Source organism: Chiloscyllium punctatum, chromosome 41 (genome assembly GCF_047496795.1).
Source record: "Chiloscyllium punctatum isolate Juve2018m chromosome 41, sChiPun1.3, whole genome shotgun sequence".
NCBI lineage: Eukaryota > Metazoa > Chordata > Chondrichthyes > Orectolobiformes > Hemiscylliidae > Chiloscyllium > Chiloscyllium punctatum.
The window spans coordinates 11,204,285-11,219,462 of NC_092779.1; the positions used below are offsets into that span (position 1 = coordinate 11,204,285).

Below are 15,178 nucleotides of genomic sequence, written 5' to 3' on the forward strand. Positions count from 1 at the left end.
GTTTGGTGGACAATAAACTAGTGAGCAGCCACATATTTGACTACATTGCTGTATGTAAACATTTCTGTGACAAGCTGATCTTCACTGCCTGTCACCTGATGGGCGGTTCATACACATGGGAAAACTGAAGGTAAAAATAAAAAAAAAATCAATCAATCTTTGGTCAAATTTATTCACTACTGTGGTTCGTGCACTCAAACCTCAAGCATGATTCCCCAGTCAGTGAAACTTGATATGGACTGCCAGAGAAAGCAGTCAATGATAGGGATGATAGGGATGTCAATGATAGGGAAGTACTTTTAACCCTGACTGTTGTAACGCATAACAGCATTATGGGAGTGAGGAAAACTCTGCAGTTGAGAAGTTTGAATCATCTGCAGTGAAAAGGGACCACAGTCAGGAGACAACTAAATCAACAGAAGCATCATCTTCAAGTTTTCACAGGAAAATATTCTGGCTTCAACATCTGTAGGGAGCAAATCAGTGCTCTGAAGGACACTCAATTCCTTGTTATAAATTCCTCTAGTTTAATGTACTGTACCATAAAATCACGTCCTATGATTAGTTTTTGCACAAATCTTTAACCATAGGCATCCAAATTGATCTGCATTTCAAGGTCGATTGCTTTTAATGACTATATTTTACATGCTACTCTATTCATTTACACCAGGTACTTGAAGCAGACAGATTTTTCAAAATAATAAAGTAATGCTCATACTATGACGGCTCAGTCAAAATAGGCACTCCATCATTCTAGAGAAAATGCATTTTGTAATTATTGCCCTTCTCAAAGGCCTTAGTATAAAGTCAAATTAAAACAAAACAGTTACAGGATATGAATAAATCATAGCAAAACAGAAGCAATATTTAAAACATTACACTGACAGCAATTGTCAATTCACTACATCTTATTCGAGGCTTACTGTGGAGCTATTTCCATTAATTTGGCCCAGCCAGGCATTATTTTCAATCAATTACAGCTCATTTGGAAGCTATCTGTTCACATTGAACAAGAAATTTTACAATTTTCTCAAATGACTCAATGAACTATTTTAAAAAGATGTTACAGTAATACTTACTAAAACATTTTCATGGCAATCTACAATAGTTATTCTATTAAAAAATATATTTAAGTAGCACTGAACTACGAAGAAATATGCAAAAATAGAACGCACATTTCAATGGTTCTGGTAAAAGTTAGTCTGACACAGCAGGACTATGGAGTTTACACAAGCATGGCATGATTTTACTAAAACATTCCACCCTTTCAATACTTTAGGGAAATCTTCAGTTATCATAGGTTAGTGACATCAATTTTTCCCTCCCGAAACAAAAAAGGCAGGTAAATTGGGAATACCTTTCTGCAAAAGTCCACAATAGGTTTCCCTGGATCTGCACCCTAGTGCATTTGCTCACCCAGACACAAGACTCTGAGAACCTTTTTAAAAAATCCTCTCATTGTTTTCCTAATTTAAATTAATTTAGGAAAGGCTCAAGGAGCTCTTTTATTGATGTACTCTTTGGCCTGCCTAACTTTCAATTATTCCCTGTGCTCAGGTACAGACCAGGCAAAGTAGGCACAGACCAGGCATTGTCTTAGATTAAAAGAAAAAGGCAAATCAGAGTGGTAACAAAATATGATTCATGATGTCAACTGATTGCATCTTAAGTTGCCTTTCTTTGGGACAAACCAATTACCTTCTTAATTGCAGCTATCGTATCTATCAATTGCAAACATTAAGAAATGGGTCCAAAGACTTTAGTCAATGACTAGTAAGCAGGTCCATTCATCAAAGCAGCCTAACTAGCTCGGCTGGTATTGAGTGGGACTCCTAACCAGAGGATGTGGTCTCGTGTGATGACTGTATGGGTCAGCTCAATTGGCTAAGTGGCTACAATATAGGGCACAATGATTCCAACAGCACAGATTCAATCTCTGTCTTAGCTGTGATAATTCACAGAGACCCTGTCTCCTCACTTTGACCCTGCTTGAGATGGAGTGGTGCCCCTTAAGCTTTGTAACTAATTCCCTCTCTCAAATGGAGAGGTGTCGCTAGCCCCTCACAGATTACCAGCCTTTAACCAATAGCCAAAATGTACATTCTAGCAGTGAAACCTTCCAGATTTATCCGTAAATATCTAAGTACAGTTGCTGCAACCACGAGAAATGACTTTTTTTTTAAAACCACCACAAGAACCTATCATTGAACGCCTTCTCATTATCGGCAGAGTAACATTACAAGCTATATGTATTGTTACCACCCAGCCCTCTCTATTGGATTTTTCTTGACTTTGTGACTCTGTACTGTTAAGCCTTCTTGCTTAAGAGGAAAGTCACAGCCAAACATTAACGTAACCATTAGTCTCTGATTAATCAACCCACCATCATCTCAAACCACATTTCCAATCCACAAATTTAATTCCCTGCATCAGATATTTGCTTAAACTTGACCAGGCAATGAAAGGAGGTCATTAATCTGCAGTTATAATCTTCCCAAAAGCTAGCAGACCTACTGAGTCTGACCAGCGTTTTCCCATATTTGACGTGAAATTATTTTAATCGTTTTGCACCTAAAGCCAAGCTTCAAAAATCAAAAACTAAATCAGAAACACTTATCTCTCCAACATCACCTGGCTCAACCCCAAACACCCTTGCTGTTGCTCAAACCTGCACTTCAAATTTTATTGCTTTTCAACTTCAATTTTCTATAGCCCTGCCTCATCACCTATAAAATCCAAAATGCACTGTCCAATACAAATTCACTCATCGCTATTGCCCTGACTGACCTACACTCAATTTTATCCATGACATCAAATCTAACAGCCTTGTCACAGCAAACCTGTATCTGCTTCAGCCCTTCGACTCCAGCCTTGTATAAAAACACCCCTTCCTTCTGCCATCCTCAATTCCTGCATAAGTACTCATTGTCCATTCCTTTTTGGGTTTTACTTACTTTTCCCACCACTAACAACCCCTCCACTTTAAATGCCTTTGACTTACTTTACAACTAGAAATAAATAAACAGCTTTATATACAAGTTTTCACTTTTTTTTTAATATAAAAGGTAATACTTGAATAAAGCAGCTTCTAAGCAAGCACCTCCCATGACAATTAGAAGCACAGGCTTGGAGCACAGAACGTCATATTCTCAACTTCACTATGGGTGAATTAAAAAAAACCTTCAATGTTATGAAATAACTCTCTTACAAGACCCAACAATTCAGGCCTCTTCCTTTCGCCACATGGTGATTTCCTTTACTTTTGAATGTATTGTGATCAGCTTCTCCCTTACACTCCGATGACAAGGCTGGCTCCTTCTGGGAGTGTCACCTCTAACTGGCTTGTCTTTGCAGTTTACTGTAATATTTCATCACAATTGCTGGATTTTCTGGATCAGAGTACTTGCATGAAATTGGGAGTGAGTATCTATGTCAAATGGTGAGCAAATTCAACAAATTCACATTTTCAACACTTGTAGTTTTTGTACAAATCACATTGGTGATAAATGATCCAGGGATCAATGAAGAACATGGGTTTCTGTTGTTCATTGCAAAATTTGTATCTCTACATCCACAAAAACATGTCACACTGGGAAAAAAATGATTGTACAGAGATGAAACACAGAATGAAAACCTGTTGACAAGTTCAATACAAGAACTGCATTAGAATCACAGAGTGGTAACAAAACATGATTCATGATGTCAACTGATTGCATCATAAGTTGCCTTTCTTTGGGACAAACCAATTACCTTCTTAATTGCAGCTATCGTATCTAATAAGCATATCCGTAGGCCTTTCAGCCTACAACAGCGCTCCTCTGGTTGAGTATCCAATCAAAACCATTTCCTGGTCTTCTGCCATAATCACGCACATGCTTTTCTTTCAAGCACGGAGTGTAGGAGGCTGAAGGGTAGCCTAATAGAGGTTTATAAAATCATGAGGGGTATAGATAAGGTGAATAGCAAAGGTCTTTTCCTCAGGGTATGGGAGTTCAAAATTAGAGGGCATAGGTCTAAGGTGAGAGGAGAAAGATTTAAAATGAACCAGAGTGGCAATTCATTCACAGAGGGTAATGCACATATGGAACGAGCTGCCAGAGGAAGTAGCAAAGGCAAGTATAATTACAACATTTAAAAGACATTTGGACAGGTACACAGATAGAAAAGGTTTAGAGGGACATGGCCCAAATGCAAATGGGACTAGTTCAGTTTGGGAAGCCTGATTGGCATGGACAAGGTGGACCTAGAGGCCTTTTTCCATGTTGGTATGACTCTGCAACTTCATTTATCGAATTCTCTCTCGCTAGCTTACAACATTCCAGGTCACAGAAAAACTGGCTTTGAAGAAAGGTTATTTTCTCTTGCCATTTTTAGCTCTTTTGCTAGTGTCTCTGTTTACTGACCCTTCCACCACTGAAAACCATGATCCTCAATTACTCTGCCTAATCACCTCAGGAAATTCAGCATGTCTACCTAGTCTCCTTTCTGCTCCAAGGAGAACCATCTCAACCTGTCCAGAGTCCCTAATCTCTGGGACAGTGCTCATAATTCTCGTCAGCACCCTCTCTAAGACTTTGACATCCATCCAGAAGTGTAGTACCCCATCGCATTGCTCAAGAAAACCATCCTCAAAACTAGACCCTAAAGAAACAATTTCTCACTTTACCAAGAGTCGGGCTAGCTGCCTTTTCTTTGCCGACCTATTGGAGTTGGGAAATAAACTGAAGGTATTTCAGACAGAAGAAAATCCAGATAAATAAAAGCCAAGTACTGTGCATGTCAGCAACTTGAAATAAAAATAAGATGTAGGTCTGGCATCAAAAATTAACTGGTCTGTCTTAATTTTCACAGATGCTGTCAGACCTGCTGAGTTTCACCAGCACTTTGCTTTCACAAGAGGAGAAAATTGACAGACTGAAATAGTCAGAGAAATAGAGCAGCCTTACACATAGTCCTTCACAACAGACCCTAGCCTACTTGCTTAAATATTTAATCATTATTAAAGCAAGACAAATAATAAAACATTTTCTTACCTTAAACGGTGATGTATTTTTGCCTCCAACTACCAATGCAGGCCTCTTGCCATCATATTTTTCTTTCGGCGTATATGATACAATATGACAATCTTGAACCTGGAAGCAAAATACATTAAAATGCTTTTTCTATGGAAAAGTTTATTCCACTTATTTTCTTTTGAATATTTTGCTCATTAACACCAGTTTATGACAGCAAGAAACTCACACATAAGCTATTATCAATTATTGGTGTGCACTATGCTGAGAGACATATTTAATTCATCATTGCAAACTATTCCTGCATTGACAAGGAACCTGTAAACCATACAAACTACATCAGGATTGACAAGCACAAAATATTATTCCTTCCCCACCATTTCAATCCAGGTTTCAAGGACAAAATGTGTTAACTGTTGAAGATTTTTCACAATGCTGTTTTAGGAGAATGAGACCAAGTCATATTATACTTCCCTCCTAAAACGGGCTTCACAGTAAACCACTAGGGGTGAGATATAACTAAGCAACAGGAAGCCTGGATGTAGGTTTGATCGCTGAGCTGGAAGGTTCATTTCCAAACGTTTCGTCATCCTACTAGGTAACATCTTCAGAGGGCCTCCGGGCGAAGCACTGCTGCCGATTCCTGCTTTGTATATATATGACCCACCAAGACACTAAAACAGCAGCTAATGAACTTGAAAGACCCTATACAGACAACAAGCAAAACTAATGACATTTACAAAATACCATGCAAGGACTGTAACAAACACTGCATTGGACAAAAGGCAGAAAACTAGCCACTGGGATACATGAACATCAACTAGCCACAAAACGACATGACCCTCTTTCACTAGTATCCTCACATACAGATAAGGAAGGACACCACTTCGACTGGGACAACACATCCACCCTAGGACAAGCCAAAGAGAGACACGCACGAGAATTCCTAGAAGCATGGCATTCCAACCGGAACTCTATCAACAAACACATCGAGTTAGAGCCCATCTACCTCCCCCTGAGAAAAAGAAAAGGAAATGACATCACCAACCCAATGAAACCCAAACATATAAATAGAAAGCAGCAATCAGCCACAGTGCTTCGCCCAGAGGCTCACTGATGTTACCTAGTAGGGTGACAAAATGTCTGGAAATGAACCTTCCAGCTCAGCGAGCAAACCTACATCCAAAACCTCAACCTGAGCTACAAATCTTCTCAAAACTCGCTAACACGAAGTGCGTGTACAAACTATATATTTTTTAATTATTCCAACATGACCAGATCATACATTCTTGAATTAAAAACGTACAGAGCTGGAGAAACTCAGCAGGTCCAACATCATCTGTAGAGGGAGAAATCGAGGTAATATTTAAGCTCAGTATGACTCTTCTTCTGTCCTGAAGTGAAGTGCTGTTTTTCTTTTTTGGGTGGGGGGAGACTGAGTGAAACTAAAGGGGCAGGGATAGGCACAAGGATAAGACAGATTAGATGTCAAAGATAAAGGCAAAGGAATGGCAATAATTGTATTAAAGAGACAAAGCAGTAGCCTAAGATTGGTGTTAATAGCAGAGCAAAGCTCAGCTTTGTTTGAAAGCAAAAACATGAAAGGTATGAACTGGCACTTGTAGAGAAAGGAATTGAAAATGGAGGTCAGAATTCAGAGCCTAAAATTGTTCAACTCAATGTTGAATCCAGAAGACCGTAAAGTGCCTAACTGGAAAACGACGTATAGTCCCTCCAGTTTACATAGGTCTTCACCGAAACACTGGTTTGGACAGCATAGACAGCAGAAATGGGACCATAAGGGAAGGATAGTGCACTGAAATGGTGAGAGACCAGGAGGTCACTCTCATGCTTGGAGCCTTGCTCAGCAAAGCAGCCACCTAGCCTGTCATTGATCTTCCCAGTGTAGAGGAGACCACTTGTAAACAATGAGTACAGAAATGTAGTAAGCTGTTGGAATGTTTCGGAACTTGGCCAGTGAGAATAGGTAAATGGCAAGGTATTAACCTCCTGCAAAAGCATGGGGAGATGATGAGGAATGGATGTGTTAGTCTTAGGTCTCTCAGTTACATCCTTGAATGAATGCCTGATAGTTTCCAGCCACCATCGCTCTTGAATGAACCTGTTCTTTTTCATGATTAGAAAGTCTGTATATTTCATAATATCACATTTTGTACATCTTTGCTTAAAGTATTCCATGTGTTACAGATCTATGATGTTCTTCTAAAAACTAAACTGATTTCACAATTACCACTTTATTATCATGCCATACTTTTACCTGAAGTAACGTGACTGCATGTTTCTCACCCGCTTTCGTCCACAAAGGCATCATCCCCAACTTCACCGCAACAAGTCCAACCCTCCGAGTGCCTATCAAAGACAGAAATGAGAGACATAATTCACTTTTAACCATGGAAGTCACTTAGTCAAAATTAACTTCACTAAATCAGACCAAACAAGCACTGATCTGAAAATGCGTTGCTGGAAAAGCGCAGCAGGTCAGGCAGCATCCAAGGAACAGGAAAATCAACGTTTTGGGCATCAGCCCTTCTTCTCCTCAAACAAGCACTGAGACAATACTTTTACAGTAGAAAGATAAAATGAAACATGATTACAATTTGAAATACCGTGACTCTTATTATTAACACAGGTGAGACAACAGGAGCTCTTTTACAAAATAGTGCACCTTGGCCACAAAATACACATCAGACATTAGGACTGATACTTCCCATGGCTTTCTATCCGTAAGATTAATCAATGGAAAATCATGGGACTGTGTGCAAACATTCTCTCCAACAGAAACACAATTTCTTAAAAAAGAAAGTCTGGCACCCTTGACTGGTCTGGCCTCCATGTGACTCTAGATTCTCAGCAATGTGGTTAATACAGTGTGGAATAAAATAACCCCATAGTATCCATTTGTGAATCATCTGCCACTAAACATTCAATATGAAGAGATTAAATATACATTAATTCTAAATATAGAATAGAATCACAGAATCCCTACAGTGTGGAAACACGCTCTTCAGCCCAACAGGTCCACACTGACCCTACGAAGAGCAACCCACCCAGACCTAAATGCCTCTTAGTCTCGATTTTGGCCAACTGTGCAGAAATATTGGAGGTTCACCAAAAAGCAAATATGCAATGGTTAATGCTCGTATTGTTCTCATTCACCATTCCTCAATCTCCTCTGCCATAGCTTACCTCTTCTGCCATTTTTTCACGTTATTTTTCTCTTTCCTCTCATTTCCCTTCTGCTGAATTCTCTTCATTTTGTTTCTGTTTATATTAATAATCCCCAAAATTTCACCCTCAATCCCTATGCTGGACATTCTGCCACTTTATTAAAAGATTCAGTTATAAAGGGGCTGCAGGAGCAAAGAGATCTGGATGTGTATGTGTGAAAGTCTTTTGAGTTACGGTGTGGCTATAAAAACATATCACATCTAGGTTTTATTAATAGAGGTTAGAGTACAAGGGCAAGGAGGTTACGTTAAACTTGTATAAAACACTAGTTAGATCTCAATTGCAGTATTGTGCCCAGCTCTGGGTATCACACTTTAGGAAATATGCAAAAGGCCTTAAAGATAGGGCAGAAAAGATTCACATGAATGTTTCCAGGATGTCGAACTTCAGTTAGATAGCTGAATTGGAGAGGTTGAGGCTGGTCTGCTTGGAGGCGATTGAGAGGAGGTTTGATAGTAACATCCAAAATCATGAAGGATCTGGATAGAGTAGGCATCGAAAAAAAATTATTCCCATCAATGGAAGGATCAAGGAGCCGGGCACAGAGTTACGGCAATTCAAGAAAACAGCAATGAAGACGAGGAGAAACATTTTCACAATGCAAGCGGTCAAGATCTGGAAGGCACTGTCTAAGAGTGTGATGGAGACAGTTTCAATTGAGAAAGAGACTTTCAAAAGTGAATTGGGTTACTGACTGAAAAGGATCAATGTGCAGGTTGGTGACAGGGAGGTGTGAAATGACATAGCTGTAAAGCTAATTCGGAGAGCCAGCATCATTGTGATTAACTCAATGGCCTCATTCTGTGCTGTATGAATTCGGAGAGAGACCATGATAATGGGGAGTCAGCAGAGAAAGTGATATCAGAAGTCAGACAATAGATAGAAAACGTTTCCTTGGCAAAACGTTCAACACGTCCCACAGAACAGAGCATGCATTACCAGATTGAGGAAAACGTACAGGTACTCAGAATAGCATGCGCATCTATTCTATTTACACAACAAAGTACATTTCTAATTTTGTCTTGTGGATCAATTTCTCACACATGAACTATATAGAACAGCTAACCAATTCCTGCAAGAACTATAAACAGCACAAGAACTTGGAGCAGGATTGAGCCATTCAACAAGGTCAATGATGATTTCAGCTTGACTGTGATTTAGCTTTCCTGCCTGTTCCCCAGACTGCCATGACTGCCTTGCAGTTCAAAAATCTGCCTCAAACATATTCAATTTCTACAGTTCTCGGAAGTAGAAAATACCAAAGATTCACAACCTGCTGACAGAAAACATTTCCCCATCAGTTGAGTACGGATTATGCACATTTGCTTTGATGGCTTTACAATTCCAAATATGTTATCAAAGACCAGAACTTGTTCTGTTTTTCTGTCATCCGAATTTGCCAGGTGTTTCCATACACATCCTTATCATTTCGACTGAGAAACTTTAATAGGATTTCTTTGAATGACTACAATAGCCTTGTGTGCTGCATTAACCTTGACCTTTCCAAACACAACAACAATGCCACAACATTATGCAGGAAAGACTATTAATCATTCAGAATATTATGCATGCATATTGCTCATTATATTATTCATTGGAATTTTTTTAAAAAACTAGGATAAAACAGATGAAAACAAAGATACATTCAAATGTGAAAGATACTTGTAAAAATACATTGATTTTTCATTAATTTTCTACAAAATTGATTGCAGGTTTAACTAACCTGGCACCCAAGGTAACCTGGGCCATGGCTCATCTTTTAGTGGGCAAGATTTTCTGCTGGTCATTAATTTATATTCTTCAGGAACCAATTTTTTTAAATGCTGAATGTTTTCTTCAGAGAGATGTTCATGCCACCAAGTGCTCTCTACATTTGTCCTAACAAACATGAACAGTGGACATCTAGAAAAAAAAGAGCACAACATATTTTTATTATGATAAATTATGGCACGATTGTACAAGTAACATTCTAGAAATCCTTTATGAAGTATTTCTAACTCTCAAACACAGAATCACTGTGGTCCAGAAGGTGACCATCCAGCCCAAAGGGCCCACACTAGATCTTCAAATGAGCACCATTACAGAGTGCCAATCACCTTCCCGCTTCCTCCCCCCCCCTAGTCCTTGCGCACAATTTCTATCCACATAATCATTCAATGCCCTGTTGCACGTCTATACTGAACTTGCTTCCTATACCCTTTCAAGCTGTGCAGTCCATGCCCCAACTACTCCCTAAGACCATAAGACACAAGAGCAGAAATTAGGCCATTCAGCCCACCGAGTCTACTCTGCCATTCAATCATGGCTAATACATTTCTCAACCCTGGTTCCTGCTTTCTCCCCCTAACCCTTGATCTTCAAGAACCTATCTCAGTCTTAAATATACTCAATGACCTGGCCCCCACAGCCTTCTGTGGCAATGAATTCCATAGATTCATCACTTTCTAGCTGAACAGCTTTCTCCTTATCTCCATTCTAAAAGGTCTTCCTTTTACTCCAAGGCTGTGCCCTCGGATCCTCGTCTCTCCTGCCAATGGAAACATCTTCCCAACAACCACTCCATCCGGGCCATTCAGTATTCAGTACGTTTCAATTCCATCTCCCCTCATCCTTCCAAATCCCATTGAATATAGACTCGCAGGGTGAAAAACCTTTTCCTCACATCACCCATTTTTATTTTGCACAACACTTTAAATTGATGCGTTCTGGTTGTGGATCCTTTCAAGTGGGAACAGCTTCTCCACATCAACTCTATTCTGCTGCTAACAGCTTTGAAAACCTCCATCAAAATCTCCTCTTAGCCTTCTTCTCTTCAAGAGTCGTCCAAACCTCTTCTGTCTATTTTAGTTTCTCATTCCTGAAACTCTTCTTGTATATTGCTTCTGCACAGTCTCCAGTGCTTTCTCATCTTTCCCATCCATAACTGTACACAAAACTACACGTGGGATCTAACACGTATCTCACACAAGTTCAACATCACATCATTACATGTGCACTCTCTACCACGATTAATAAAACCTAGAGCTCTGTGTGCTTTATTAACTGGTCTCTCTACTTGTTCCAGCATGTTCACTGTTCTGCACACATATACAGAGGAACTTTGATTATCCGAATTTCGGATTATCCAAACAAGATCATATGGTTCTGGGGGGAGAGGGGGGAGTGGGGTGAGAGGGGGGAGTGAGGTGAGAGGGGATGAGGGGTGTGGGGGGGTGGGGATGAGGGGGGGTGGGGGGGAGGGGAGAGTGGGATGTGAGGGGGGGTTGGAGGGTGGGGGGAGTGGGGTGAGAGGGGATGAGGGGTGTGGGGTAAGAGGGGAAGAGGGGTGTGGGGATGAGGGGGTGTGGGGATGAGGGGGTGTGGGGATGAGGGGGGGTGGGGATGAGGGGGGGTGGGGATGAGGGGGGGTGGGGATGAGGGGGGGTGGGGATGAGGGGGGGTGGGGATGAGGGGGGGTGGGGATGAGGGGGGGTGGGGATGAGGGGGGGTGGGGATGAGGGGGGGTGGGGATGAGGGGGGGTGGGGATGAGGGGGGGTGGGGATGAGGGGGGGTGGGGATGAGGGGGGGTGGGGATGAGGGGGGGTGGGGATGAGGGGGGGTGGGGATGAGGGGGGGTGGGGATGAGGGGGGGTGGGGATGAGGGGGGGTGGGGATGAGGGGGGGTGGGGATGAGGGGGGGTGGGGATGAGGGGGGGTGGGGATGAGGGGGGGTGGGGATGAGGGGGGGTGGGGATGAGGGGGGGTGGGGATGAGGGGGGGTGGGGATGAGGGGGGGTGGGGATGAGGGGGGGTGGGGATGAGGGGGGGTGGGGATGAGGGGGGGTGGGGATGAGGGGGGGTGGGGATGAGGGGGGGTGGGGATGAGGGGGGGTGGGGATGAGGGGGGGTGGGGGGTTGGGGAGAGTGGGATGTGAGGGGGGGTTGGAGGGTGGGGGGAGTGGGGTGTGAGGGGGGGTTGGAGGGTGGGGGGGGGAGTGGGGTGTGAGGGGGGGTTGGAGGGTGGGGGGAGTGGGGTGTGAGGGGGGGTTGGAGGGTGGGGGGGGAGTGGGGTGTGAGGGGGGGTTGGAGGGTGGGGGGGGGAGTGGGGTGTGAGGGGGGGTTGGAGGGTGGGGGGGGGAGTGGGGTGTGAGGGGGGGTTGGAGGGTGGGGGGGGGAGTGGGGTGTGAGGGGGGGTTGGAGGGTGGGGGGAGTGGGGTGTGAGGGGGGGTTGGAGGGTGGGGGGGGGGAGTGGGGTGTGAGGGGGGGTTGGAGGGTGGGGGGGGGGGGGAGTGGGGTGTGAGGGGGGGTTGGAGGGTGGGGGGAGTGGGGTGTGAGGGGGGGTTGGAGGGTGGGGGGGGGGGGGAGTGGGGTGTGAGGGGGGGTTGGAGGGTGGGGGGAGTGGGGTGTGAGGGGGGGTTGGAGGGTGGGGGGGGGAGTGGGGTGTGAGGGGGGGTTGGAGGGTGGGGGGGGGAGTGGGGTGTGAGGGGGGGTTGGAGGGTGGGGGGGGAGTGGGGTGTGAGGGGGGGTTGGAGGGTGGGGGGGGGGGAGTGGGGTGTGAGGGGGGGTTGGAGGGTGGGGGGGGGGAGTGGGGTGTGAGGGGGGGTTGGAGGGTGGGGGGGGGGAGTGGGGTGTGAGGGGGGGTTGGAGGGTGGGGGGGGGAGTGGGGTGTGAGGGGGGGTTGGAGGGTGGGGGGGGGAGTGGGGTGTGAGGGGGGGTTGGAGGGTGGGGGGGGAGTGGGGTGTGAGGGGGGGTTGGAGGGTGGGGGGGGGAGTGGGGTGTGAGGGGGGGTTGGAGGGTGGGGGGAGTGGGGTGTGAGGGGGGGTTGGAGGGTGGGGGGGGGAGTGGGATGTGAGGGGGGGGGGGGGGGTTGGGGGTTGGTGGGGGTGGGGGGGTAATGATGTGAGGGTGATGTGCCCAGCGGCGTTCGGCCCTAATCCTGGCCCTGAAAAAGGGCTGAACAGCCGCCCCTCCCCAGGCTCCGAACCTGTGAGCGCCGGCTCCTCTCCCGGCGCCTTTCACCCCCGACAGCAAACGCCAGGCTCCCACCGCCGCCATGTCACCTCGGTCCGTCACCATTCAATCACCTCCCCGGCAACTTCCGGTGGTCCGTCCGCTCAGACATTCCGCCGGGGGCCAGCCTTTCCGTTCCGCTCTCGTTCTGAAGCAGCAATGGGGCTGGGATCAGAAACCCTCAGGTGGCTCTTTATCACACTTCAGTTGGGAGATACATATGATTCAACTCATTATAAAGATTAGGGAATTGCATGTCTGGTCCCAATAGCTCCCAGGAATAATGTTGCTGGAAAATAAATAAAACAAACTGGTTCAAACTGAAAATCTGAAGCAGAAAAGGCTAGAATGCTCAGCAGATCTGTCAACATTTGTTGGAGAATACAAAACACTAAATTTATGCTTCAGTTTGTTAATCTGGCGCCAAATTATCTTATTCATTTCGCAATGAGATTTTCTCCTTTCCCCATTTCGCATTAAAGAAAATAAAGCTTTGTTATTCCTGTTTGTTGCTTCAGCTACTGTCAAAACCTGTAAACACAGAGAAGGAAAGGACAGGGAATGGTCCATCAAGCCTGTCCCACTCCAAGAGTTTTTGTCAAAACTCTAGAATCGGCCTTGTGCCGCTGTTATGCAAAGTTTATCAGGTCACTGACGATAATAAAAAGCAAAAGAAAACAAGGAGCTGAGAAGACTAGAATATTTTCTTCTGAATGTTGCTTATTTCTAAGTTATGAAAAAGGGTGTTTGTATTAGAGTGACCTACTATATTACATTTAAGGATTTGTTCCTTAATTTGACTGTTAATAGAGCGTCTTTTGTGAGAGGCTCCTCTTGCTTTTCATTCTTGCCTTTTCCAGAACATATGGCGCCAGATGGTCACCAGAATCCACCAAGTCTAAACATATTCCAATATAGATCTAAGATGACATAGGAAATAAATAGCTGCCTAATATCTAACCCAGCTTGCCCTTGTATACAGAGGAACCTCGAATATCCAAAGGACACAGGTGGGGTGTATTTTGTTCAGTTCATTGAATGCCGGATAACATAGTTTTGCCACACATCAGGACCTTGCATCTTGCAAGATAGTCCGAAATTTTGATAATCAAATGCCAGATAATCGATGTTCCTTCATGGCCCAATGTCCACCGAATCTGTCAACTTAAAGTAATTCAAAAATAGGAACTTGTGGGATATAGGTAAAGTAGTGTTACTTCTGCAATTATAATTACTTATGCAAGGTAAATGCACTCACAACAGTGTATAATAGTTTCAACGAAGAGCTGAGTCAACAGAATGAAAACTTTGTGGAGGAAATATATAATTGTTTTTGTATTAGCTAAAATGTGAATGTAAGAATGAAACGTGCCTGCTAACAATGGTAGACAAATAGATAAGGTGCTGTGAGGATGTAGGTTAAGCAGGTATGTTTGTACAAGCAGTAGTTATAAGCATCTGTTTCCCACTTTTGCAAAAACACAAAAGCAAACCCCAATTAAAAGGTGATAAGGATCAGTATGGTTGGGGAAAGGGAGGAGACGGCACAGGTGGGGGAAGTAAATAATCGTGAAGAAGGATATACCTAACAATGAGCCACAGCAGGATGTGGTGAAATGGCCGAGTAAAACTTGTACTTTGTTATGCACAAGGCCGGATAAGGCAAGAGTTAAACAATAGTAATGGGCTTGGAGTAGTGAATCCTATATAAGATATGTACTGGCTAAACTCTGTGTGCCAATTCCAGGCACCACACTTGCAAGCGTATAGTAAACATACTGATTGCTTCAGATCTTGTCTCAGACGAAATTATTGAAGTGAGTGAGCTTTGTTTCTCACAAACTCAATTGAGTCCTTTATATATGTATCTGTATATATACTTTATATAAGTGAATAACATCATCGTATGTTTAAGCAGATAAAGGGC

The 15,178-nt window shown here is 43.7% G+C and overlaps 1 protein-coding gene across 1 annotated transcript in view; it reads right to left on the minus strand.

Annotated features, from left to right (window-relative positions):
- mrpl3 (mitochondrial ribosomal protein L3) overlaps positions 1-13,339 on the minus strand; it is a 56,127-nt gene extending 42,788 nt beyond the window's left edge. Inside the window, exons 1-4 of the mRNA XM_072560363.1 lie at positions 13,226-13,339; positions 9,985-10,163; positions 7,291-7,382; positions 5,034-5,132 (exon numbers count right to left, since the gene is read on the minus strand). Coding sequence (XP_072416464.1) covers positions 5,034-5,132; positions 7,291-7,382; positions 9,985-10,163; positions 13,226-13,317 — 462 coding nt within the window. The 5' untranslated portion in view covers positions 13,318-13,339. The remainder of the gene's footprint in view (positions 1-5,033; positions 5,133-7,290; positions 7,383-9,984; positions 10,164-13,225) is intronic.
- Between the last annotated feature and the right edge of the window lie 1,839 nt (positions 13,340-15,178).